The sequence below is a fragment of the Mustelus asterias genome, chromosome 9 (genome assembly GCF_964213995.1).
Source record: "Mustelus asterias chromosome 9, sMusAst1.hap1.1, whole genome shotgun sequence".
Taxonomy (NCBI): Eukaryota; Metazoa; Chordata; class Chondrichthyes; order Carcharhiniformes; family Triakidae; genus Mustelus; species Mustelus asterias.
In genome coordinates this window covers 64,831,035-64,854,721 of record NC_135809.1, presented here as the reverse complement: position 1 = coordinate 64,854,721, position 23,687 = coordinate 64,831,035, and the positions used below count along the sequence as shown (strand labels likewise).

Here is a 23,687-nt window from a genome sequence, read left to right as displayed (position 1 = left end):
TAGTATATATCTAATAAATTAAAAACTTAAGGGTGGCACGATGGCACAGTCGTTAGCACTGCTGCATCACAGCACCAGGGACCTGGGTTCAATTCTGGTTTTGGGCGACTGTGTGGAGTTTGCACATTCTCTCCATGTCTGCTTGGGTTTCCTCCAGTTTCCTCCCATAGTCCAAAAATGTGCAGATTGACCATGCTAAATTGTCTCTTAGTGTCAGGGGTATTAGCAGGGTAAATATGTGGGGTTATGGGGATAGGATAGGATTGTTGTTGGTACAGACTCGATGGGCTGAACGGCCTCCTTCTGCACTGTAGGGATTCTGTGATTCTATGATAATCCCGGTGAATTAATATCCAAAAACTGCACAAATGTGATTTTTACTTTTTCTCATTGTCTAAGCAAATTTGATGGCACATCTGAGAGAGTTTGGGAACGGGCGCAATATCCTAATCTGAGGATTTTCTGTACAAACCTCCAGTGCCATCTTTCCTTATTCCATATTATAGTCATCAGAAATTGGACGCTCTTTATTCTGGCTCCATCTACACCCAGATTACGAAACAGGCAGAATAGTGTTGGAACACACAATCCTGTGCATTAATCAGACCAAGATGTTCACCCATGAATCTGGCTTTTCCTCCTAGATAGGCTATTGAAATATTTACCCTCCCTCCCTCAGAGGGAATTCAAATGTTATTTGGATGACATATGAATCTGGATGAATTCATATGTTGGCTGGAATAGGCTATCCTGCCCCTCAAGCCTATCCTGTTATTCATTTAGATAGTAGTTGATCAGCATCGTATTTTATTTAATTGCCTTGGTTCTCTAGTCCTTTCCACCGAACAAGAATCTATCAGTCTCAGCTTTAAAAATTTCATTCATCTCCTGGCAGCATGTTGGGGGAGAGAGTCGAGCTTGCCAATACCCTTTGTGTGAAGAAGCGTTCCTGACTTCATCCCAGACCAACCCAGTTCTAACTTTAGGTCATACCCACTTATTTTAGATTCCCTGCCAGAGCCTATCTACTCTCCTCTCTACTCTAGCAACTCATCTGTTCATCTCAAACACCTCAATCAGGTCACTCCTTATTTTTCAATACTTTAACGAATATAAGCCTAGTCTTTGAGACATGCCCACATGGATTTCCTGACTGCTGATAGTGACCCATCTATTCCATGTAGCCTGATCTGCATATTCATCAAGACACCAGCAAAGTGAAGACACTAGCAAAGCCTGATGGTTAAAAGAGCTAACGCTGTATCAGGCTAAGGACTGTGGGAGCAGTAAGACTGTATAGAGGATGGGCAGTGAAGTGCAGGCAATGAAGCTGATTGGACAGTTGCTATGCCTTGAATAGACAGTGATTGAACGTAGACTCCCGTGTATTGTGCTCCTGGGAGAAATACAACCCCTGGGAGGGACATGACTCTTGATCATTCGTGACCAAAAATACAGTGATTAATTACTGCCTGTCCTGTGTCACGAGTATGTGACTGGAAGCATTCTATCCACCAGTTGGCAATGATACCAGATTATAATAATACCAAATTACTGAAGTCAATAATGAACAGGTTAATGTCTTCAGCTACATCCTGGGGAATGACTGATGATCGTCTGAAAATTAACTCATTGAGTTACGCAGCCAATAATCAATGAAACTCATCAGGACCATGAATGATGAATAGAATGATACATGACCTTGAGACCACAACTAGTTATCTCATGGTGCTGCAACATGTAACATAATGCCTGAAAATGGTTAAAATTACTACAGAGGGAATCTTAAATAAAGAATTTTGATTAGAAATGAATCCAATACCTGGCAGTAAGCTCAGTTAAACTCAGCTTCAAATAAGTCTGTTGAGAATGAGTAATAAACCATCATACATAAGTAAACATTATGTATTCTCCCTCCTCCATTGTATTCTTACCTTGAACACTAGGTAGTCATTCTGGTATTCTGCGAACATTGATGGCAGCATATACTTGTCTCTGTAGTGACATCAAGCTTGTTCATCAAAATCTGATGAACCATTTTTGGCTGAGTTCACAGTTTTATTGACAGTTTTAAGAAACTGTTAAAGGATTATCTGCCTGTGATGTGGTTAGTGAATAGAAGTTTGTTTGGTTTTACGACAGATTGACCACTTTAGGGGATTTCATTGTTTTGAATGGGTTTCATGAATGCAAGTTTCTTTTCAGTCTCAAGCTCTCTCTTAGATAGTTAGAAGTTTTGCTGAGTTGGGAAATTGCCTCAATGGTGAAATCTTATCCTAGGTCACCTTATCAAATAACTAATAGGAATTGTGCAGGGGGTGATGGCAATTTTGCAAATTTCTAAATGTTCACACTTCCTGCTCTTAGAGGACAATGTGGTCAACCCCTCGCTGCTATTCCATTGATGGCAAAGCTCCCAGTGCATGATGTAAGGTGATGGGAGAGGAGGGGAACCAATAGGCTTCCTGTTCCCTGATGTGATGAAATCTCAAGAAAACAGTTGGCAACTCTACCTCCAGACTCAACCATTCCCATGCTATTCTGGATGTTTCCCACTTCCATAAATGAGCTCATCCAAAATGTTGTTGCCTGTTAACCTAATTCGCATTACACTGTGCTCGCTGATCTACAATGGTGCCCAGTCCCTGAATGCCTTCATTTCAAAATTCCAATCTCCATATTCAAATCTTTCCATGGCATCTTCCCCACATATCTTTGTAACCTCCTCCAGCTCTATCAATGTCCATGATCACTCCATTGCTCCAACTCTACCCTCTTGCACTGGTCACCAATCCTAATGTTCGTTTTTTTGGCTCTGTTTTTTTTATGTTCCCGCCTGCAACAGTAGTGGACTCGCCAACATTAAGAGCATTTAAATGGTCATTGGATAAACATATGGATGATATTGGAACAGTGTAGGTTAGATGGGCTTTAGATTGGTTTCACTGGTCGGCGCAACATCGAGGGCCGAAGGGCCTGTACTGCGCTGTGATGTTCTATGTTCTATGAAATGTCTTGTGATGGTTTCCTATGTTAAGTGAACTGTATGAACACAAGTTGTTTTTCTTGTTTTAAAAAATAAATAATCTGACTGAAAGAATGGGGAGGCAGTGGCATTGCAGTATTGTCAATTGACTAGTAATCCAGAGACCCAGGCTGGACAGTCGTTCAGATCCTACCATGGCAGATGGTGAAATTTAAATTCAATAGAATCTGGAATTGAAAGTTTAATGTTGACCATGAAACCATTGTTGTTGTTGTAAAAACCCATCTGGTTTACTAATCTGGTTCACTAACCTTACCTGGTCTGGCCTAATTTTGACTCCAGATCCACAGCAATATAGAATCATGGAATCCTACAGTGCAGAAGGAGGCCATTCAGCCCATTGAGTCTGTACCGACCACAGTCCCACCCAGGCCCTATCCTCATAATCCCATGCATTTACCCTAGCTAGTCCCCCTGACACTAAGGGGCAATTTAGCATAGCCAATCCACCTAACCTGCACATCTTTGGACTGTAGGAGGAAATTGGAGCTCCCGAAAGAAACCCACGCAGACATGGGGAGAATGTGCAAACTCCACACAGACAGTGACCCAAGGCCGGAATTGAGCCTGGGTCCCTGGCGCTGTGCGGCAGCAGTGCTAACCACTGTGCCACCCCAATATGGTAGACTCTTAAATGCATTCAAGGATGGGCAATAAATGCTGGCCCACTAGCGATGCCCATGAACTAATATTAAAAATCTAGTTTTCCACAACGAGTAACAAAATTTTCATTTAAACAATCCAATCTTTTGATTTGAGGAACAATATTGAGACTGCTTGTAAAGACTCACTGCAGCTGGAATTTTTACAAGTACAATGTGACCTCCTTTCCTTTGTATTTTGTGCAATGGGACAGCAAATGGAATTTGTGGTTTTATGTTTGCAAGCATAAAATACAACGAAGGGAGATAGCATTGTTGCAAAGGCTCCAGCTGCAGTGAGACCATATCTGCATCTTTAGGATTGATTTTCTGAGGCTCTGTCCATTGTAGTAGCCTGTCTGGGATACAAACTGGGGCCAAACAAATGAGACTGAGTGAACAGCACGTGAGGACCTCGTGTAAGTATTTGAAAGAAAGGCTTTTGAGTCTACCTACAAACACACAAATTAGGAGCAGGAAAAGTAAAGTTTATTTATTCGTCCCAAGTAGGCTTACATTCACACTGCAATGAAGTTATTGTGAAAATCCCATTCACAGTAGACCATTCAGCCCCTCAAGCCTGCTCCTCCATTCGATAAGATCATGGCTGATTTGATTGTGACCTCGTCTCCTGCCTAAACCCAATAACCTTTCACTCCCTCGTTAGTCAAGAATCTATCTACCTCTTCCATAAAAAATATTCAGTGGCCCAATCTCCACTGTACTCTGGGGAAGAGAGTTCCACAGACTCACGACACTGAGAGAAAAAGTTCTTCTCATCTCCGTTGAACGACTCAGATGTTTTATTGTTTTTGGTTGAGAGATAAGCATTGACCAAGACACTGGGGAGAACTCCTCTAATCCTCTTCAAAAAATGGAAGGAGATCTCCTTATGTCGATTTGAAAGGCCAGTTGCAATCCTGTTTTAACATTTCGTATGAGAGATGGCGGAATTCTCTGATTTCATTCGCCTGCCACTACTGCCAGCAAGAATGGAGAATTTGGCCTCAGAACTGAAGAATTCCAGTCATGGAATCCCAGCCGGCATACCCCTCGTTGCTGTGTTGAGGTGTTAATGTAGATTATGTGCTCAAATCCATGGGATGGACTCTGAACCAACAATCTCCTGACTCAGTGCGAAACATTGAGCCGAGCTCCTGACCCCATATCCTCTTCATTACTAAAACATCCCTAGCTATGGGCTCCATGGCTGAATCTGAGGCTTACTGAGAAAATGGACAAGTCTGCAGTTGTTAAAATGGCTACAGTTGCAGTTTCAGCTGTAAATGACATGTTGGCTAAGCACTACTGCCTCAAAGTGCCAGGGATCCAGATTCAACCCCCGGCTTGGGTCACTGTCTGTGTGGAGTTTACACGTTCTCCCCGTGTCTCTGTGGGTTTCCTCCACGTGCTCCGGTTTCCTCCCACACTCCGAAAGACATGCAAGTTAGATGGAATAACCATGCTAAATTGTCCCTTAGTGTATCAAGATGTGGAGGTTAAGGGGATTAAAGGGTAAATGGGTGGGAATAGGTAAGATGCTCTGTCGGAGAGTCGGCGCAGACTCAATGGGCCGAATGGCCTCCTTCTGCACTGGAGGGATTTTATGAATTCTACGGATTTAAAGCATGATTGAAAAATAATCCAACCCTGCAGATTCTGTGAGAAGAGGAGAGTTATACAGTCAGTTTTAATAAACTCGCGTCTGGACAGTGTCCTTGTTAGTCAATTAACCTATAACTCTGCAGTTGTAAAGGAAGATTAACAGTCCATTCATAACAATTGCTGAACAGATGGTCCTCAGGGTGGTTGGGGGGGTTGGATGGGGTTGGGGGTGTGTGTGTCGGGGGGGGGGAGCGGTGGGCACACGGTGGGGTATGCGTGGAGTGAGCGGGTGTGGGGTAGGGGATGTGTCTGTGGGAGGGAGGTGCTGACTTGCTGTATTCCATGGAAAATTGAATAAAAGAACAAAGATTCAGAACATTGAGCAGCGAAAACCTGGGGTAACCCTCAACCCTTGCAACAAGAACTGCAGTGAAAGACTCATCTCCTTTGACATGAGCTTGATCACCTGATTTCTTGTGGGTAATACCTTAGCCTTTCACCTAATCATTCATTAATAGATCAGTATGGGTTAAATGTTCTAAGATTTGTTAATGAAGTTCAGTTATATGAAGCTCTCAAACTTGTCTCCTTCTGATATGTTGGTTGACCCGCTCCCCCACCTCATCGAGGTGAGGAATGGTCAACTCGCACATCCATCTCTGTAATATTTCCTGTCACTGCTGCTGCCTCAACCTGTCTGCTGGTGAGACTCTCACCCGTTAGGTTATGCACTTTAGAGTAGGAGGTGAATGTGAGTTTGTGATTGTTGTGAACTGAATGTGACAGGTTGAGAGGAAGTAGTTGTAGGTGTGAGATTTTTAATATATAAAAGATAGATTGATGGAAGGTTTTTGAGTAAATGTTGGAGTAGTTCTTGTTGGAGTGACTCTTGTTTTTTTCCTTCTCTCTTTAACAGGTAGCAAGTGGGCTGATGATAGCTGTGGGAATCTATGCAAAAGCTGCAATGGAGGGAGGTAAATCATTAATACAGAATGAGTAAAGTTGGGATGCTGATGTTTATTACTCAACTTATTACTGTTTAATACTAATATGCACAGTTTTAGTTGTCTTCAATCGCTCTCAATAACAAACTTTATCTCTCCCTCTTTCTGACAAATATTATTATAATGTGGAGATGCTGGCGTTGGACTTGGGTAAACACAGTAAGAAGTCTAACAACACCAGGTTAAAGTCCAACAGGTTTATTTGGTAGCAAAAGCCACTAGCTTTCGGAGTGCTGCTCCTTCGTCAGGTGGAGTGGGAGATCTGCTCACAAACAGGGCATGCAGAGACACAAACTCAATTTACAAAATCAATTTATTCTGTAAATTGAGTTTGTGTCTTTATATGCCCTGTTTGTGAGCAGATCTCCCGCTCCACCTGACGAAGGAGCAGCGCTCTGAAAGCTAGTGGCGTTTGCTACCAAATAAACCTGTTGGACTTTAACCTGTGTTGTTAGACTTCTTACTGAATATTATTATAGCCAGTGCTTCTCTAAACTCTCTTCCTCCCTCAGAAGTTCCAAACTCTCCAAAACTAGGTATTCCTCCACTTTTCTGCGGCGCAATCAAAGCGTAGATATTTTCATCCATTTTGAAAAGAATATATGCATACATAAAATGCCAAGTTCAGTGAAAGTGAAGATGAAGGGCATTGATGTGATGAAGGATGAGAGATCCCATGCCAGGCAGCTGAGTTGGCACATAAACCAAAACATTCTTACCTGCCATATCTATGGACTTTAACAAGCCAGTGCTGGCTCTGGGTCAGGAGGGAGCCAGCTGTAAGGCATTGTCACCCTCTTATTGAAATTGTTTACAGGATGTGGGTGCTGCTGGTTAGGCCAGCATTTATTACCCATCTCTAATTGCCCTTGAGAAGGTGGTGGTGAGCACCAGTCCATGTGGTGTAGGTACACCCACAGTGCTGTTATGGAGGGAGTTCCAGGATTTTGATCCAGCGACAGTGAAGGAACAGTGATATATTTCCAAGTCAGGATGATGAGTGACTTGGAGGGGAACATCCAGGTGATGGTTTTCCCAAGTATCTGCTGCCTTGTCCTTAGTCATAGAGTCATAGAGGTTAACAGCATGGAAACAGGCCCTTCGGCCCAACTTGTCCATGCTGCCCTTTTTTAAAAAAAACCCTAAGCTAATCCCAATTGCCCGCATTTAGCCCATATCCCTGTATACCCATCGTACCCATGTAACTATCTAAATGCTTTTTTTAAAAGATAAAATTGTACCCGCCTCTACTACTACCTCTGGCAGCTTGTTCCAGACACTCACCACCCTCTGTGTGAAAAATTTGCCTCTCTGGACAATTTTGTATCTCTCCCCTCTCACCTTAAACCTATGCTCTCTAGTTTTAGACTCCCTTACCTTTGGGAAAAGATATTGACTATCTACCTTGTCTATGCCCCTCATTATTTTATAGACCTCTATAAGGTTACCCCTCAGTCTCCTACACTCCAGAGAAAAAAGTCCCAGTCTATTCAGCCTCTCCTTATAACTCAATCCATCAAGTCCCGGTAGCATCCCAGTAAACCTTTTCTGCATTCTTTCTAGTTTAATAATCTGCTTTCTATAATAGGGTGACCAGAATTGCACACAGTATTCCAAGTGTGGCCTTACCAATGTCATGTACAACTTCAACGAGACGTCCCAACTCCTGTATTCAATGTTCTGACCGATAGAACATAGAACATAGAACAGAATAGCACAGTACAGGCCCTTCGGCCCTCGATGTTGTGCCGAGCTTTGTCCGAAACCAAGATCAAGCTATCCCACTCCCTATCATTCTGGTGTGCTCCATGTGCTTATCCAATAACTGCTTGAAAGTTCCTAAAGTGTCCGACTCCACTATCACAGCAGGCAGTCCATTCCACACCCCAACCGATGAAACCAAACATGCCGAATCTTTGTTACTCCATCAAAAAACTCAGTCAAATTTGTGAGACATGATTTTCCATTCACAAAGTCCTTCTTGATGGTAGTGGCTGTGGGTTGCTGCCAAAGGAACCTTGATGAGTTTCTGCAGTGCATCTCGTAGGTGGTACACACAGCTCTCAATGCCCTTTCTTTTTTGGGACAGTAAGAAGTCTCACAACACCAGGTTAAAGTCCAACAGGTTCATTTGGTAGCAAATACCATAAGCTTTCAGAGCACAGCTCCTTCGTCAGATGGAGTGAAAATCTGTTCTCCAACAGTGCACAGAGACACAACATCAAGTTACAGAATACTAATTAGAATGCAAATCTCTACAGCCAGCCAGGTCTTAAAGGTACAGATAATGTGGGTGGAGGATGCTATACACTAAACACAGGTTAAAGAGATGTGTATTGTCTCCAGACAGAACAGCTAGTAAGATTCTGCAAGATCAGGAGGCAAGCTGTGGGGGTTACTGATCATGTGACATAAATCTAACATCCCGGTTTAGGCCGTCCTCATGTGTGCAGAACTTGGCTATCAGTTTCTGCTCAGCGACTCTGCGCTGTCGTGTGTCGTGAAGGCCGCCTTGGAGAACGCTTACCTGAAGATCCAAGGCTGAATGCCCGTGACTGCTGAAGTGCTCCCCCACAGGAAGAGAACAGTCTTGCCTGGTGATTGTCGAGCGGTGTTCATTCATCCGTTGTCGTAGCGTCTGCATGGTTTCCCCAATGTACCATGCCTCGGGACATCCTTTCCTGCAGCGTATCAGGTAGACAACGTTGGCCGAGTTGCAAGAGTATGTACCGTGTACCTGGTAGATGGTGTTCTCACGTGAGATGATGGCATCCGTGTCGATGATCCGGCACGTCTTGCAGAGGTTGCTGTGGCAGGGTTGTGTGGTGTCATGGTCACTGTTCTCCTGAAGGCTGGGTAGTTTGCTGCGGACAATGGTCTGTTTGAGGTTGTGCGGTTGTTTGAAGGCAAGAAGTGGGGGTGTGGGGATGGCCTTGGTAAGATGTTCGTCTTCATCAATGACATGTTGAAGGCTCCGGAGGAGATGCCATAGCTTCTCCGCTCCGGGGAAGTACTGGACAACGAAGGGTACTCTGTCCACTGTGTCCCGTGTTTGTCTTCTGAGGAGGTCGGTGCGGTTTTTCGCTGTGGCGCGTCGGAACTGTTGATTGATGAGTCGAGCGCCATATCCTGTTCTTATGAGGGCATCTTTCAGCGTCTGGAGGTGTCTGTTGCGATCCTCTTCATCCGAGCAGATCCTGTGTATTCGGTGGGCTTGTCTGTAGGGGATGGCTTCTTTTACGTGTTTAGGGTGGAAGCTGGAGAAGTGGAGCATCACCAGGAGCACTCCTCATCACAATGGATGTCTCGGCACTCTACACCAGCATCCCCCACGAGGATGGCATTGCTGCAACGGCCTCCGTACTCAATGCCGTCAACTGCCAGTTTCCAGATGCAATTTTACAACTCATCCACTTCATCCTGGACCACAATATCTTCACCTTCAACAACCAGTTCTTCATCCAGACACACGGAACAGCCATGGGGACAAAATTCACACCTCAATATGCCAACATCTTCATGCACAGGTTCGAACAAGACTTCTTCACCGCACAGGACCTTCAACCGATGCTATACACTAGATACATCGATGACATTTTCTTCCTTTGGAGTCATGGTGAGCAATCACTGAAACAACTATATGATGACATCAACAAGTTCCATCCCACCATCAGACTCACCATGGACTACTCTCCGGAATCGGTTGCATTCTTGGACACACGCATCTCCATTAAGGATGGTCACCTCAGCACCTCACTATACCGCAAACCCACGGATAACCTCATGATGCTCCACTTCTCCAGCTTCCACCCTAAACACATTAAAGAAGCCATCCCCTACGGACAAGCCCTCCGTATACACAGGATCTGCTCGGATGAGGAGGATCGCAACACACACCTCCAGATGCTGAAAGATGCCCTCATAAGAACAGGATATGGCGCTCGACTCATCAATCAACAGTTCCGACGCGCCACAGCGAAAAACCGCACCGACCTCCTCAGAAGACAAACACAGGACACGGTGGACAGAGTACCGTTCGTCGTCCAGTACTTCCCCGGAGCGGAGAAGCTACGGCATCTCCTCCGGAGCCTTCAACATGTCATTGATGAAGATGAACATCTCGCCAAGGCCATCCCCACACCCCCCACTTATTGCCTTCAAACAACCACGCAACCTCAAACAGACCATTGTCCGCAGCAAACTACCCAGCCTTCAGGAGAACAGTGACCATGACACCACACAACCCTGCCACAGCAACCTCTGCAAGACGTGCCGGATCATCGACACGGATGCCATCATCTCACGTGAGAACACCATCTACCAGGTACACGGTACATACTCTTGCAACTCGGCCAACGTTGTCTACCTGATACGCTGCAGGAAAGGATGTCCCGAGGCATGGTACATTGGGGAAACCATGCAGACGCTACGACAACGGATGAATGAACACCGCTCGACAATCACCAGGCAAGACTGTTCTCTTCCTGTGGGGGAGCACTTCAGCAGTCACGGGCATTCAGCCTTGGATCTCCAGGTAAGCGTTCTCCAAGGCGGCCTTCACGACACACGACAGCGCAGAGTCGCTGAGCAGAAACTGATAGCCAAGTTCTGCACACATGAGGACGGCCTAAACCGGGATGTTAGATTTATGTCACATGATCAGTAACCCCCACAGCTTGCCTCCTGATCTTGCAGAATCTTACTAGCTGTTCTGTCTGGAGACAATACACATCTCTTTAACCTGTGTTTAGTGTATAGCATCCTCCACCCACATTATCTGTACCTTTAAGACCTGGCTGGCTGTAGAGATTTGCATTCTAATTAGTATTCTGTAACTTGATGTTGTGTCTCTGTGCACTGTTGGAGAACAGATTTTCACTCCATCTGACGAAGGGGCAGCGCTCCGAAAGCTTATGGTATTTGCTACCAAATAAACCTGTTGGACTTTAACCTGGTGTTGTGAGACTTCTTACTGTGTTCACCCCAGTCCAACGCCGGCATCTCCACATCATGACTACTTTCTTTTTTGCACAGGCACTTGCACTGCATTGCAGTTATAGGCATGTCATTGGCTGAGAATGTTCATCTTATGGCTGAGGGTGTTGCACCAGTTAACATGTAAAGACTTCACTGTTTGCATATTCATTTTTTAACAGTAATAGTTGCAGGAAGGATGTTTCCTCTGACTGGGGTGTCTAGAATCAGGGAAACATTGTCTCAGAATATGAAATGAAAGTCGCCAAAGTCCCAGAGGACCATTGGCTACTCTTCCCACTTTTTGAGAGAGAGGGAACTGACTGGTGGTGATTTAACTTGAGGATCACCACAGTCACGAGGGACAAAGTTGAGAAGGTGGGGCCTTAATGAATAACATCAGCCGGTACAGGAATTGAACCCACACAGTTTGCATCGCTCTGCACCACGAACCAGCCATCCAGCCAACTGAACTAACTGACCCCAAGTCTCAGAATGAGGGCAGGCCATTTAGGACTGAGATGAGGAGGAATTTCTTCATTTGGAGGGTGGTATATCTTTGAAATTCTTTACCCTAGAAGGCTGTGGAGACTAAGTCATCGAGTATGTTGAAGACTGAGAAGGATAAATTATTAAATATTAAAGATGTCAAAGGACAGCACGGTGGCACAGTGGTTTCGCACTGCTGCCTCACAGCGCCAGGGACCTGGTTCAATTCCCGGTGTGGGTCACTGAGTGGAGTTTGCACATTCTCCCTAAGTCTGCGTGGGTTTCCTCTGGGTGCTCCGGTTTCCTCCCACAGTCCAAAGATGTGTGGGTTAGGTGGATTGGCCATGCTAAATTGCACCTTAGTGTCAGGGGGACTAGCTAGGGTAAATGCATGGGGTTATGGGGATAGGGCGTGGGTGGAATTGTTGTCGGTGCAGACTCAATGGGCCGAATGGCCTCCTTCTGCACTGTAGGATTCTATGATTCTATGATATGGGGATAATACGGGGAGGGCATTGAGATAGAAGATGCGCCATGATATAATTGATTGACAGAACAGGCTCAGGGGCCGAATGGCCTTTTTCCATGTTCCTATGACAAAGGGGGCACAAAATTCAAAGGAGTCATCACAATGAGAAGAAATATTCAGGAATTACAGTCTTTGAATGAGATCATGCTGAATTATGAGGGAGACAGGGAAAGATGAAACAACTCTCCCTCCCATATACCAAGAGAATGACTGATGATTGAACAGCTAGGCCAGCCCTTTCACCTCCTTTCTCACTGAAGGATGTTAACAACTTGTTCCCACCAATTTCATTACACTACTACTGTTAGGGTGCCAGACCAGAACTCCAAGGTAGATTATGAAACCGGATTAGACCCCAACAATTTTTCTATTTTGGCATAAATGTGAGGAAAGGATGCTTATTCATAAGTATTGTTTAAATATAACTGACAAAATGAAGCAGCTTAACTCTTAACCATTGAACAAGTCTTAAACATGAAAAGAAATGACTCTTAATTTCTAACTTATCACTATTTCAGTTCCAAGTAAGCAACAGTTTTCCCATAGACTCAAACCTCACTTTAAATACATTTAGCAAACTCCGGTGTACTTGTTTTAAATTGTGGTAACAGCTGTGAGGGTTCCAGAGAGACTTTTCAGAGAGAGACAGAGCGAGAACAGCTTGTAAGTTTCGATCTTTAAACAGCCCTCTCCAACAACTGAACGCAGAAAGCTGTTTTTTTCTGCTACAAACCGAGCTCCTTCCATGTTTAGCATCACGTGACTATATGACCCTGTATACCTAACTCACCTTCTATTACTTGAATCAATAAACACTCCAGAGGTCTTTTTGCATTTATAAACAAAATGCAATTAGCTCTATTTTGAGTAAGGTTAAGTAATTATCCTGCTTTCCAGCATTTGCTGCATTCCCACCAGAGATACCAACTGCTTTGAGAAAAAAAACACAGAACTCTAACATTCTACGTAAAATATATCAATGGCACAGTATCATCATACTGCATATTGCAGCCACCATCGTGCCATTCAGAAAACAGGTTCCTACTCTTCCTCTGACACCATCAATTGCTGTCTCACCTGTTGCAGCTGCCTCCTCACATTCACCTCCAGATGTCTGTAGCTTTGTTGGTGCTCAATGGGAAGAAGGATGTAGGATCATGTGTGTTGGCTCTCTTGGCCAGCCACTTATCTGCATTGAAAATAATCTCCCTAACAGCACTATAGGTGTACCTACACTACACGGACTTCAATGATTCAAGAAGACAGCTCCCCATCACACAGGGATAGCAATAAATGTTGGCCAAGCCAGCGACACCCGCATCCTGCAAATAAATGTCATATGCCCCACTATTGCTGCCAGCGAGATCGGAGAATTTGGCGCTCAGCCAAAACTCCATCCATTGCAGCAGGACTGGAGAATCCAGGCCGCGGGTGAGATCGGAGAATTCTGATAACGTCTTTACTTCTCAGAACCCATCTCTTAAATGGCCCATTAGACCTCCTAGCCTCTCTCCTCCTCTGTCCACTGGGCACAATCTATATTTGAGTTACAAAGGAAATTCACATTGTGGTTTTCTGTGGTGAGTGAGTGGCTGTGGTGTGTGTTGCAGGATCAGTTCCTGTTCTGTAACGGGGCTGACTCTGATGTACTGTGGGTAGAAATCATGGCGAATCCTCCATTTTCCTTTCAGATGCTGTGGATTCTCTGACTGCGGACCCGGCATTACTCCTGATTATTGTTGGATGTTTAATATTCTGCATCACTTTTCTGGGTTGCACTGGAGCTCTGCGTGATATTCAAATTCTGCTGCAAATAGTGAGTGTCCACAGCTCTTGCAAAGGAAAGAATCGACTTACATTTAGAAAAGTCAGAAATGCCGTAGGACTAGAAGCTGAATCGTGTCTTACTCTTGGTCATTTAATTCACAGAGTAGTAATGTGGGCAAATAATATAATGTTTCCAGTTGCATATTATTTGAATAATTCCTTCTGTATGGTGGCCTTATAAAGGAACCAAACTGATAGTCTTCCAAAACCTAGAGGTTAAAGAAAATAAAGAAAGCCTCACATTCTTTCTCAGCATGTGGGCGTTGCAGATAAGGCCAGCATTGGTCACCCGTTCCTAACTGCCCTCGAGCTGAGTGGTTTGCTAAGCCATTTCAGAGGACAGTTCAGAATCAACCACGTTGCTGTGGATCTTGAATCATATGTAGACCAGACCAGTTAAGGACGGCATATTTAGAAACATAGAAAATTGGAGCAGAAGTAGCCTCATACTTCCCCTTGCATCTCCTGCCAATCCCCTCATTCCTAGAACAATTCTGGTAAATCTCCCGCTGCAGACTCTCAATAGCTTTATCATCCTTTGGAAAGTGCTTTGGAATTTCTTGAGGCACTATGGAAATTTTGAGAGGGGAATTTCACAGTAACTTCATTGCAGTGTTAATGTAAGCCTTACTTGTGTCTAATAAATAAACTTTAACTTTTCCTATTGTGCCCAGAATGGGACACAGTACTCTCTAGTTGCGGCCTAGCCGGAGCTTTATAAAGATTCAGCATAATTTAGAATCCCTACAGTGCAGAAGGAGACCATTTGGCTCATCGAGCTAACACTAACAACAATCCCACCCGGGCCTTATCCCATAACCGCACGTATTTACCCTGCTAGTCCCCCTGACACTAGGATCAATTTAGCATGGCCAATCAACCTAACCTGCACATCTTTGGAGTGTGGGAGGAAACTGGAGCCCCCAGAGGAAACCCACGCAGACACAGGGAGAATGTGCAGACTCCACACAGACACCCGAGGCTGGAATTGAACCTGGGTCCCTGTCACTGTGAGGCAGCAGTACTAACCACTGTACCACCGTGCTGCCCACAACCTCCACTGTAATCCCTTCACCAAAACTCCCTGTTACTTCATCAAAACATTCAGTTAGATTAGTTAAGCACAATATGCCACTTACAAATGTGCGCTGGCTCTCAAACCTCTCTAAATGCCTCAAGTTTTTTCCCGATTAAAGTTACTAAAACTTTGCCCACCACTGATGTTAGACTAACTGGCCTTACTGGGACTGTCCTTACACCTCTTCTTGAGTAAGGATGTTACATTTGTCCCTTTCCAACTCTCTGGCACCTACCCCTTATCTAGGGAAGATTGAATCCGTATGCAAACCAGAGCTTTGCTTGAAACCCACAACCCCTAACATAGTTAGGACATTACAGGAATCAGTTTGTGTTTTATAAATGCCTTGGATTGCCTGGAAGCATTGTTCTGTAGAGACCACCTGCAGTCATTCCTGTCTGTGGGTATTGGTGCATTCGTCAGCCATCTTTGGTGTCTTGTCCCCAATTTAAAATATATACAACTCAGGTTCATTTTAAAGTCCAATATTCCAGTATATTTCTCCAAATCTTTCTCTATCATTGTAACACTAGTCTGCACGGCATAACCTGAGATTTGTGTCTATATTTGCAGTTTATGTGGTCGCTCCTGGTCATCCTGTTGCTTCAGGTAATAGGTGCCATACTTTGCTTCATATTCTCCGAAAAGGTAAAATGAATATTCATTTATTTTTATCTTTCTTTATGCAGAGGGTTCCCAGCTGGTCAAGTGGCGGATGTTAGTGCAGAGGGAAAGAAGAATCTGGAAACAGTTTGCATGAGCAGTCCTTAGTTTAGCACCCACGTGTAACATGGAAAAGCAACTTATCCGGTTCTTCTGGAGTTACTGCAATTGACAAAGCTTTAGGGAAAGGGCAGGGGAATGTGACTAACTGGTATGGACTCACCGCGATGGGTATCTGTCATTGATTGGCATTAGATGAGAGTTCTGATCACTGTCAGGCGCTCGAAATAGTTGAAGCCTTGACGCGTTGAACCATTCAGGAACAAGGAGGCCTGTCCCTCTAGTGCCATTAGCAGTTTCCCAATGAGGATGGAATCATTTGGTCTTCCTTCCTGTCTATCAGGCTTCAGTGATATAGTAGCATACAAAAATTCCCATCAGTTCTAAATTCAATTTCATTCATTTCAGGTTGAAAGGAAGAGTGTGGCATTATTCGAGAAAGGGATAATCAGATACAGGGATGACCTTGACCTGCAGAATCTTATTGATTACATCCAGAAAAAGGTATTGATTCTGCTGTCACTAAAACAGAACATGCTGGAACTGAACAAGTCTGACAGCATCTGTGGAGAGACAATCATAGAACCCCGACAGAGCAGAAGGAGGTCATACGGCCATTGGGTCTGCACTGACTCTCTGATAGAGCATCCCACCCAGGCCCTATCCCCATTACCTGACATTTTTACCCACTAATCCACCTAGCCGACACATATTGGGGCACTAAGGGGAAACTTAGCATGCCAAACCTAACTTGCATATCTTTGGATTGTGGGAGGAAACCAGAGCACCCAGAAGAAACCTACGCAGACAGGTTTTGCAAACTCTACACAGTCACTCAAGGCCAGAATTGAACCCGGGTCCCTGGCGTTGTGAGGCAGCAGTGCTAACCACTGTGCCAACATATCGCCCTGTCATCAGAGCCCTGTCTGATAAAGAGTCATGATGTGGAGATACCGGCGTTGGACTGGGGTAAACACAGTAAGAAGTCAAACACCAGGTTAAAGTCCAACAGGTTTATTTGGTAGCAAAAGCCACACAAGCTTTCGGAACAGGCTGTCCCTTCGTCAGGTGGGTGGGAGTTCTGATTGCAAACTTTGTGCCCTGTTTGTAATCAGAACTCCCACCCACCTGACGAAGGGACAGCCTGTTCCGAAAGCTAGTGGCTTTTGCTACCAAATAAACCTATTGGACTTTAACCTGATGTTGTTAGACTTCTTACTGTGATAAAGAGTCATTCAGTCAACTATGACAATGGGTCATCCATACTCGAAACATTAGCTCTCTTCTCTCTCCACAGATACTGTCAGACCTATTCAGATTTTCCAGCATTTTCTGTTTTTGTTTCAGATTCCAGCATCCACAGTAATTTGTTTTTGTTTTAATGATTGAATCTGCTGTATCAGTCAGTGTGCTCTGGTTATAATCTGCAGCTGAATGATTGGTTTTCATTTTCATTGGAATCACTTAAATTTTTTTTAAAATATACTTTTCCAATTCAATCAAATAAAATCCAATTCAGAGTCTCAACAAGTTGAGACATTTCCGATCCAGGCTGACAAGACAGGGCGAGCGACCAAACCACCCTGTCCTGGGCCTGATCTACATGAGCCAAGCTGACTGGAGAAGGGGGAGGCCCCCCCCCCCCCAAGACCCGGGCCCACCCGCACCCCAGCCAAAAGGCCGAGACGCCGCCCCCAAAAATTGCCTCACATGAAACACATGAAGCCCCAATGCAACCCAATGACCTCAACCAAGTGCAGCATCCTTTCCACACTACACTTGATCCCAGCCAAAAGGCCGAGAAGCGTTTCATTGGAATCACTTAAATTTTTTTTTTTATTTCAAAAATATACTTTATTCACACAAAAAAAACTCTCCAATAAAACATTGCAAAATTACAGATCCAAAAGTCATAAACAGTGTAAAAAAGAATCATTTTTACAGTACAATACCGTGCCCATTCACAAAAACATTACATTCCGTTACATTTCATTTCTTAAAACTACATACATGTGTCAGAGTTTACTGTGTGCCGTTATTTTTCAGGTTAGCACACAGTTACGCAGGCCGAGGGTATTCTGCAGTTACCCGGCCCTCGGTCTGCCTCGGTTGAGACGCTTTACACGGTGGCCTTTCCCCATTGTGCCTTGGCGGCGGCTGCCCCAAGCTTGAGCGCGTCCCTGAGCACGTAGTCCTGGACCTTGGAATGTGCCAGTCTGCAACACTCGGTCGAGGACAATTCTTTCAGCTGGAAGATCAGCAAGTTTCGGGCGGACCAAAGCGCGTCCTTCACCGAGTTGATGGCCCTCCAGCAGCGGTTGATATTTGTCTCGGTGTGCGTTCCCGGAAACAGCCCGTAGAGCACAGAGTCCTGTGTCACCGAGCTGCCGGGACGAACCGCGACAAATACCACTGCATCTCGTTCCAGACCTTCTTTGCAAAGGCACATTCCACAAGGAGGTGTGCGACCGTCTCATCAGCCCCGCAGCCGCTTTGAGGGCAGTGTGCGGTGAGGTTGAGACCCCGGGCGTGCATAAAGGATCTGACGGGGAGTGCCCTTCTCACCACCAGCCAAGCCAGGTCTTGGTGCTTGTTTGTGAGTTCTGGTGATGAGGCATTCTGCCAAATGAATTGACAGTCCGCTCAGGGAACCATCCAACAGGATCTGCCGTCTCCTTTTCTCTCAGGGACTCAAGGACATTACGTGCTGACCACTGCTTGATAGCCATGTGGTCAAAGGTGTGTTTCTGGAAGAATTTCTCCACGAAGGACAGGTGCTGCGGTACGGTCCAACTACTTGGAGCGTTCCGCGGCAATGTGGCCAGACCCATCCTCCGCAACACTTGGGACAGGTAGAACCTCAAAAAAAAGTGGCACTTGCTGTTACTGTACCGAGGATCTACACACAGCTTGATGCAGCCGCACACAAAGGTAGCCATCAGAATGAGGGCGGCGTTGGGAACGTTTTTCCCTCCGTTCTCTGGAGATTTGTGCATCGCCTCCCTGCGGACACGATCCATCTTTGATCTCCAGATGAACTTGAAGATGGCCCGGGTCACTGCTGCTGCGCAGGACTTGGGGAGAGGCCACACCTGCACCACGTACAACAACACGGACAGAACCTCGCATCGGATCACAAGGTTCTTCCCAGTAATGGAGAGGGAGCGTTGCTCCCACAATCCCAATTTTTGTCTGGCTTTGGCGATGCACTCCTCCCAGTTTTTGGCCCATGCCCCTGCCGCTCCGAACCATATCCCCAGCACCTTGAGGTAGTCTACCCTAATGGTGAAGGGGACAAAGGATGTGTCAGGCCAGTTCCCAAAGAACATGGCCTCACTCTTACCCTGGTTGACTTTGGCCCCCGAGGCCAGCTCGAACTGCTCACAGACTCGAAGAAGCCTGCGAACAGACGAGGGGTCCGAGCAGAAAACAGCCACGTCATCCATGTAGAGGGAGGCTTTGACTTGCGTCCCTCCGCTGCCTGGGATTGTAACCCCTTTGATGCCTGGGTCGCTTCTGAGGGCCTCGGCAAAGGGTTCAATGCAACACACAAAAAGGACGGAGGAGAGAGGGCAGCCCTGCCTGACTCCAGACCTGATTTGAAACATATCTGATTCTCACCCATTGATTGAAACTGCGCTACTGATGTCTGTGTAGAGCAGTTGGATCCAATTGCAGATTCCCTCCCCAAAGCCCATTTTGGACAGCACATCCATCATGTAGCTGTGCGATATTCTGTCAAATGCCTTTTCCTGGTCTAGACTGATGAGGCAGGTGTCCACCTGCCTGTCCTGCACGTAGGCGATTGGAATCACTTAAATGTGATACCTTCTCATGGTGCAATGCATTAAGTTTAAACAATTTTAATGAGAGTCATTTGTCTTCCTCTCCCTTCCCACTTTTAAGGTGGAGCTGCCGCCGCTGGACTGGGGTGGGCACAGTACGAATTCTCACAACACCAGGTTAAAGTCCAACAGGTTTATTTGGAATCACGAGCTTTCGGAGCGCTGCTCCTTCATCAGCTGAGTGAAGGAGCAGTGCTCCAAAAGCTTGTGATTCCAAATAAATCTGTTGGACTTTAACGTGGTGTTGTGAGACTTCTTACTGTTCCCATGTTTAGTTTGCATTATTTAAATGAACTTCTCAATCTCAAATAAAATTCAAACACAATGGTGGGATCTTATGGCAGGGCCGGTGAATTTTTTGATTATTCTTCCATGGGATATGGGTCAGCATTTGTTGCCCATCCCTAATTGCCCTTGGGCTGATTGGCTTGTTTGGCAGTTAAATCTGGAAAGTGTGCATGAGCGAGGTCGGTCATCATGGGAACTGTCTGAACTGGAGCGACGTTCGGAGAGAATTCCAAGGCGAAGGTGTAATTTGGAAACCCTTGTGAGACAGGCAGAGTTTCAGTGAGATTGGTTGACTCATTCTGTGACTAATGTCTGGGTGGATTCTTCAGAAATCCATAGAATCTATTTTGGTTGCATTTATTATTTATTGTGCAGTGCTGTGGGTCTGACCACAGCTTGCTTGTAAATACACATGTGCTTCATACTCACCTTGAATGTTAGAGTAAAGATAGATATTGTAAATTGTTTCTTCTTTCTGACCTTGTGCAGTAAAGTTCATTTTTATTTGTTCAAATCTTGTGGAAGCTTGAAGCTTTATTCAATCAGCATGTGCCTTAAATCTCAAACTTTGTCAACTTGAAACAAAATGTTTCAAGGTCCCTTGATGGATCTCACAATAACCTGGGGGTCTGGCCAAGGATTGTAACAGGAGTCAGTGCAAAACATGGTACCAGTATAGAGATTGACTTGTCTTTCTACTCCAGCATATAGCATACTTGTGCAAGGATGCTTGAGGACCCAGCTAGCTATTATTGCTAATGGCACTGCCAACCTTATTATCCATCTCCTGCTTATGGGTTGTAAAGGATATATGCAAAACAAGTTCAACTTAATTCCCTGGTGAAGGACCCAAAGCACAAACTAAATAGGCTCTTCTAGAGAGGATCTGACATTGGGTATCAAAAAATGTCACATTGATGCATTTCTGAAGTTGTGGTTGAGATATGTTGATGGGAGAAGATATATGAGTATGTGTAACTGCAATTACTACATCCTGTACCTCAACTGAAAGCACCTGATAAGACAGGAGTGTAGATACTAACATGTAAGTTGATCTTTGAAGCCTCCAAAATTTGTTCCAAAAATGAGGGTTGATTTATAGAATGTGGGTGGTTGCCATTTTCAAATGTGGAAAGAAAACATTGGTAATTCGTATCATTATATGATTCATCATCATGTGGCAGGGTTTATTGAATATATTAATAGTACATAAATACCTTTAGCCTCAATTAAAGTGTTTTACAACAGGTCTTCAGCATCCAACACAGAGTTTGGCCTAAGTTACTTTAGCTGTGGCATCATCTTTAGGATCTCACTTCTTAATCAGATCTGGTGCTTTCGGTTTCAGAACCATCCCTCCTGTCCATTCATTGAATTAGATATTCCACATGTTTTGAACAATCTGATGACAACATGTGCCCAAACAGCAACCCATGAGTCGATAGTCAAACCATGCCAAATGTCAAGCGAGGCAACGTGTGTATTTCCACTCTTTAGAACCATAGAAAATTACAGCTCAGAAACAGGCCTTTTGGCCCTTCTTGTCTGTGCCGAACCATTTTTTGCCTAGTTCCACTGACCTGCACTTGGACCATATCCCTCCACACCCCTCTCATCCAAGAACCCATCCAAGTTTTTCTTAAATGTTAAAAGTGACCCCGCATTTACCACTTTATCCGGCAGCTCATTCCACACTCTTCACTTTGTGAAGGCTTTTTCTCTATCAACTATCCACCTATTACATTTGATGCAAACATGATCTTTGAATGGCTTGTCAGGGTCTTTTGATGATTTTGAGCTGATCTTGGTCTTCTGCTTCAGTGCTAGACAGGGTGCAGGGGAGACTCACTAGGATGTTGCCTGGGCTGGAGCGTTTCAGCTATGAAGAGAGGCTGGTTAGGCCGGGGTTGGTTTCCTTAGAGCAGAAAAGGCTGAGGGGGACCTAATTGATGTGTACAAAATGATGAAGGGTAGATAGGAAGGAACCTTTCCTATTAGTAGAGGGGTCAATAACCAGGGGACATAGATTTAGGATAAGGGGCAGGAGATTTAGAGGGAGTTGAGGAAAAACATTTTCACCCAGAGGGTGGTGGAATCTGGAACTCACTGACTGAAAGGTTGGTAGAGACAGGAATCTTCACAACATTTAAGAAGCAAATAAAGGAGCACTTGAAACATCATGAAACAACATGAGGCTATGAACCAAGTGCGAGAAAATGGGGTTAGAATAGATCGATGCTTAATGGCCAGCACAGGTACGATGGGCTGAAGACCTTCTTGCCGTGCTGCAAAACTCTAAGGGTGAAATTTTCTGGCCGCCCGTTGTGTGTTTCTCAGCGGCAGGAGACACCGTTCACCAGCAGTGGGATCTTCTTGTTGCTGCTATCAATGGGATTCCCATGGAATCCATTCCAAACTGCCGGAAAACCAACAGCGGTGGTGCGCTATCGGTGGGACTGGAAGATCAATGTGAATGGCTGGAAAGTTCTGGCCGATGACTAAGCATTTTCATTCCATAAAGCAGCTGCAACAATGAGCTGCTGTTCGGAAATCTTTGCTGGTCTCAGGAATTGATTTGACTCACTTAGGTGTGTTTATACACGTCACTTCTGAAGAAAATGAGACCATTCTGATAATTTCCGAGGACCCATTCCGGTACATGTTTCTCAAGATTAGGCCAGAGGCTGGCCCTTGTTTGCATGAAGCATTTGCTCTCGGACATCTGGGACAATGGGCAGCATGGTGGCACAGTTAGTTGTTAGCACTGCTGCCTCACAGCGCCAGGGACCAGGTTCAATTCTAGCCTCGGGTCCATGTGTGGAGCTTGCATGTTCTCCCCATGTCTGCGTGGGTTTCCTCTGTGCATTCCAGTTTCCTCCCACATTACAAAGACGTGCAGGTTAGGTTGAATGGCCATGCTAAATTAGTGTCAAGGAGATTAGCAGGGTAAATATGTGAGGCTACGGGTTAAGGCCTGGGTGGGATTGTTGTCAGTGCAGGCTTGATGGGTCAAGTGGCCTCCTTCTGCAATGTAGGGATTCTATGAACTTCCCTTCTTGCACCAGTTTTTCATGAACTCTGAACTCCCTCACTGCAGTGCATTTGACAAGCCTTGAAACCAGCTTCTTGCTTCATTAGTTTTGTTGAAAGACTTAGTGCTCTTCATGATTTGCCACGCTCAGTCTGCTTTGTGTGGGTATGTCTTAAGCTCCTGTGCATCTTCGCAACATGGCCTGTATCACCTCTTGCTCCCTTGCACTTTGTTATAAACTAAGCATTACATGCATATGTGGGTCAAAACTAATGTTGTGGCTGAAAGATTGAGATCAACTTGTATACAAAAACACCATTTTTGGAGCTGGAAAAATGGGGTCATCTTATGCTGTGGAGATGCCGGTGTTGGACTGGGGTAAACACAATGAGAAGTCTCACAACACCAAGTTAAAGTCCAACAGACTTATTTGGTAGCACAAGCCACTAGCTTTCGGAGCTCTGCTCCTTCATCAGGTAAGTGGGAGTTCTGTTCACAAACAGGGAGTATAAAGACACAAACTCAATTTACAAAATAATGGTTGAAATGCGAGTCAACCATTCTTTCATTCCAACCATTATTTTGTAAATTGAGTTTGTGTCTTTAT

At 44.9% G+C, this 23,687-nt stretch overlaps 1 protein-coding gene across 2 annotated transcripts in view; it reads left to right on the top strand.

The window, feature by feature from the left end:
• The window catches only part of LOC144499138 (tetraspanin-33), a 38,903-nt gene that overhangs the window by 6,636 nt on the left and 8,580 nt on the right, over nt 1-23,687 (top strand). Inside the window, exons 2-5 of one of the 2 annotated variants that reach the window (XM_078221217.1) lie at nt 6,209-6,266; nt 13,980-14,104; nt 15,767-15,841; nt 16,325-16,420. In XM_078221217.1, the coding sequence (XP_078077343.1) occupies nt 6,209-6,266; nt 13,980-14,104; nt 15,767-15,841; nt 16,325-16,420 (354 nt within the window). The remainder of the gene's footprint in view (nt 1-6,208; nt 6,267-13,979; nt 14,105-15,766; nt 15,842-16,324; nt 16,421-23,687) is intronic. The other variant, XM_078221218.1, reaches the window with a different exon arrangement.